General features: G+C 32.2%; 1 protein-coding gene across 1 annotated transcript; it reads right to left on the bottom strand.

Moving 5' to 3' along the window:
• Positions 1-298: 298 nt before the first annotated feature.
• On the bottom strand, positions 299-2488 carry LOC134684709 (uncharacterized). Its single transcript, XM_063544014.1, has one exon. The coding sequence runs from the start codon at positions 2486-2488 to the stop codon at positions 299-301; it is 2190 nt and encodes a 729-aa protein (XP_063400084.1).
• Between the last annotated feature and the right edge of the window lie 1919 nt (positions 2489-4407).

The raw sequence follows: 4407 nt of genomic DNA on the forward strand, positions 1-4407 counted from the left end.
TCCCCCATGCATGCTTTAAACGGCGTGTATAGTGTTATAACAACCAACATTATGTTTGTAACAATACATTCAAATGTTTAGTACTTATGTACAGTATGCCTATCTTCCTATGAAATAAATAAATATCCTAAGGCTTGTATTTATAATGCCTGCCAGAATTAATCTTCAGAAAATAATGTGTTTTACACGAAAATACATCAGTATTTATCAAAATTTACAAAAGAGATCGAAAGTCCCAAAACTATTGTTTCCTTAGTTTGCTGATGTGCTCAATAGCATAACATGAAAAGGTTGAAATCTAATCATGTCTAGTCTCTTCAATATTGTATTCGTCTTTTAAAAACATCAGCATTTCATGAGCGTCAGTGCGCTTTCTAGCCAACATGTAGTCTACCACATTCAGTCCTAAATCATTGATACATCCGACAATGTCAACATCTTGACTAACAATGAATTTAACCAGTGGTATGCTTTGTGACCATACCGCTTTATGCAAGACCGTAGACCCTTCCGAATCTCGTATGTGTAAAATCTGGGATTTGTGAACTGATGTTTCTCTTTTATTGTCTATCATCACATAACAATTTTGAAACAGCTGCATTTTTGCCAAATCATTTTCTTCAAACAGTTTTTTGTTCTGTCGTAGTACATATTGAAAAAGTTCAGCGTTTCCGCTTTGTGCAGCAGTATGCAAAATTGTACCTTGTCTGTAGCAGTAATATTTTTCAGATAGTAAAAGTGGATACTCATTGATGATGTATCGGACGGCTTTTAATTTGTTATTTTGGCATGCAAAATGAAGAATTGTCGAACCGATATCAGATACATCATAGGGCGAAAATTCTGGCATTGAAATGATTTTTCGAAGCAGAGATGTATCGCCAGCTTGTGCAACAACGTGTAAAGCTGTCGCGCCAATTGAGGATTTTACATTAATAAGTTTAGGACATGCATTGAGAAGTGGTTCTATCAAATGGCACTGGTTTTGCATTGCTGCTTCATCTAGTACAGTCGTCGTAGTGTCCCAGTGTGTTTGTGTTTCACATTTTTCTGTTAGATCAACACCCGCCGAAACCAATTCCAAAAGGATTTTTAAATGACCACCTTTAACAGCACTAAAACAACATTCTATGTTTGGCGCACACTCCATTGAAACAAAATATTTGACCACTTCAAGCTCGTTTGCACCACAAGCTACCTTTAATGCCAGTACTGTCTGGTCTGCAGAAAATTTGTGATATATATGCTTGATCCATTTCATACAACCAACAGCCGAAAAATAAACCAGCATTGACCAACCTTTGTCATCAATCGCTTTGACAAATAAATTGTCAAATTGAAGGCATTTCTCAAAAACGCGTGGGTCATTCCAGATGTACAATTCAGAAATCACCTTGAGGAAAGTGCTTGAAAAAATGTCACTCTGAAATAAATTACCAATTCTATCGCATACAATTGAAATGCAGCTATCTGGAATTTCTAAACTATCTATCTCTTGATTGCGACATCTTGATGTAGTTATCATGGAAAGTAATCTAAAGTTACAATGGTTTAACAATTCATGTGGACTACGCTTCCCAATTACACTGAATATAGCATTTTTTACGGAACTGTGTGAAAATGTTAAAACTTTCTCATCTAGTTCTTGCACTGTTTTTGTGAAAGAGATATTGGAAATTGCTGTTTGAAACTTTATAAGATTGTTTTTAACTGAGCATATTTTCATCGAAGTTCTTTTTAACTCTGTATCCAAGGAGTTGTCATATAGAGTACTGCTCTTTACGGATCCACCATACAACAGAATGCAAACTAAAACTGCCATTTTCATATCACATCCATTTAATCTTAATTCAATTTGTTCTATCAAAAATTCCAGTGGATTATTGAAAAATCGAAGTCCATTTTGTTGTAGTTCTTTTGTGTCCCTATATAAACGACAGCATTGTGGAAAACCAAGCTTTGGAATATTGTCAAAAAAACTATGTTCCGGAATAGAACAGTTTGTGTAATTCGTAAAAAGTTTTCTCATATCTTCGGAACTTAGTCCAAATGTGCAACCATAGGAAATGTCGACCATGTTTGATCCAAGAAAATCGTTATATTTCAATAACTTTCTGCATTCCTGGTAAATATCATTACGAATTGCGATTATTATGTAGTTCCTACGATGACCTTCACACACAGCAGCCTCAAGAGCTTTAGATCGACTAGACCATTGTGCTACGTCATCCTTTGAAACGAAAAACTCTCCAAACAAATTATCGATAAAAATAGCAAGATTTTGATTTGGCGAAACGCATTCATCAAAATCTCTGTAACTGTAAAGCTGTAGAGGTTGCTTTCCGATTTTCATCAACTCAAACATTGCATGAACTGCAATTGTTGTCTTGCCGTCACCGGGATTTCCTTTTATTACAATGAAATTTTTCTTTCTAAGCAAATATTTGATTTGTTTGTAGCCGCTGATCTCGACAAAAAAGGGCTGCATCTTATTATGTTCTGTTTCGACAACTTTCCTTTCAAGTTCTGTAAAAATTAATGAATAAAAGGTAAGCTGAACTAAAATTTGGTTCCAATATATCTATCAAGACAAAACGATAACATATTAAGTAATACATATAGAAATAAGAAAATGTAGAATGAATACCATTGAGACAAGTATAACAACTACCTCGAGAATTTTGCGAGATGAAACATAATTGTGCACTCTCGATCCTTCCTATAGAAAAGGACTGTGGTGCAACAACACAACGTAAAAAAAACCTGTAACAGTAATTGTTATTACGGTAAAATACGTTTTCTTCCAATACTTGACAATCCCTGTATGACTTTTCTAATTGCTTCAAGAATCAGTTTTTGAAATTAGTTGTTGTGACACCCCTTACGTTGATATCCTTGTATTTGTCTTTGCATTGTGTCTGTTTCCCTAACAAAATGCCATCTATTTATGATCACCTTAATTTAAAAAAAAAGTGTGGTGTCTCACCTACAAGTTGAATAATTTCAAATGAATTTTAAATTGATATTCTCAAAATTCATCATACACGCTTATTTATATCGACAGCAATTACACAAATAAGGCAATGCACAATGAGCTTGTAATATCGGTTTTTATACATTTAAGCATAAAATGTTTTAAACTAATTTTACGCCAAGATCAATAAATTTCATACTTAATAATCAAAAGCTTTGAATCTGAAAACAATAATTATGTAATATGCCTGTGATGTACGTTTACATAGTTGTGGCTGTCTGATTGATTACAATTATTTCAGTTTTAAAAGGACTTCCTCGTTTTTAAATTTGACTTGGAGTTTGATAAAAAAAATAACTTTTGTTTACCTAAACTATATATCTGCAAACGGGGTACCATTGGTTTTATTTGTATACATTTACATGTCGATTTTGCTATCAGTAATATAAACAATACTTAATACTATTGTTATACACATACACACATTCGAAGTTCTGCAGTATATTGTTATAGTTATTTTTTTCCAACTATTAATGACGTATGTGCATGTACACTGATTTGTGTGTTTCAAATTTGTACTTTTTTGTTGTCTGTTATTTATAAAAGTTTGCAGTATTTCCTAGTTGTTATTTGTTTATTGTTGTTTACGTCAATCAGCTTGTTAAAGCCAGAAAGTCACATATTTAATTAAAATGTACGCCTTTTGTGGATTGGTTAATAGTTATATCAGTGGCAATAATAACACATCTCCACTTTTTATACTAGTGTAATGTACTAATATATACATTGTTATGCATTAAACAATTTTTCAGTTATTATAAGTCACCTGTCTAATCTCAATGCTGTGTTTCATATCTACATTCATACATCATGCGCATCTGTACATGTGTGTACATAAATAATTATAAAAAAAGTTGTGTGCTATCACAACAATGCAATATAAGCATGATAATGCACGATGCTTCAGCATATGTAATATACTCAAACACTACATACATAGTTTATTTGATTTGATATGTTTACACTTGAAATTTGTAAAATGTCGATATGTAAAGTAGGAAACTTGTTTTTATTTGTTTCATTGTCGGATAAAGGTTTTATTAATCTTCTGTAAAAAAAATCGGAAAATAATATGATATGGGAGAACATAAGAAAAAATAAATAAATATATATCTAGTAAAATATATAGACAAATACAAACACTATGCTTACCAATTTTATTTTTCAGTACCATGTTTTCAACGATAACACCTACAAATTATTGATTGTTATTCAATTTGAATCATAGACCTACTGTAATTTGTATGAATCAATTATTAAACATTGAATCAATCACTTGAATCGGTGCAACACGACATTCTATGACATCGGTTTTTTTTTTCAGATACAGACTGTGTTTATAAAAAGATCCTTACATTCTTAAAAGAGAACAT

This window comes from Mytilus trossulus, chromosome 9 (genome assembly GCF_036588685.1).
Source record: "Mytilus trossulus isolate FHL-02 chromosome 9, PNRI_Mtr1.1.1.hap1, whole genome shotgun sequence".
Taxonomy (NCBI): domain Eukaryota; kingdom Metazoa; phylum Mollusca; class Bivalvia; order Mytilida; family Mytilidae; genus Mytilus; species Mytilus trossulus.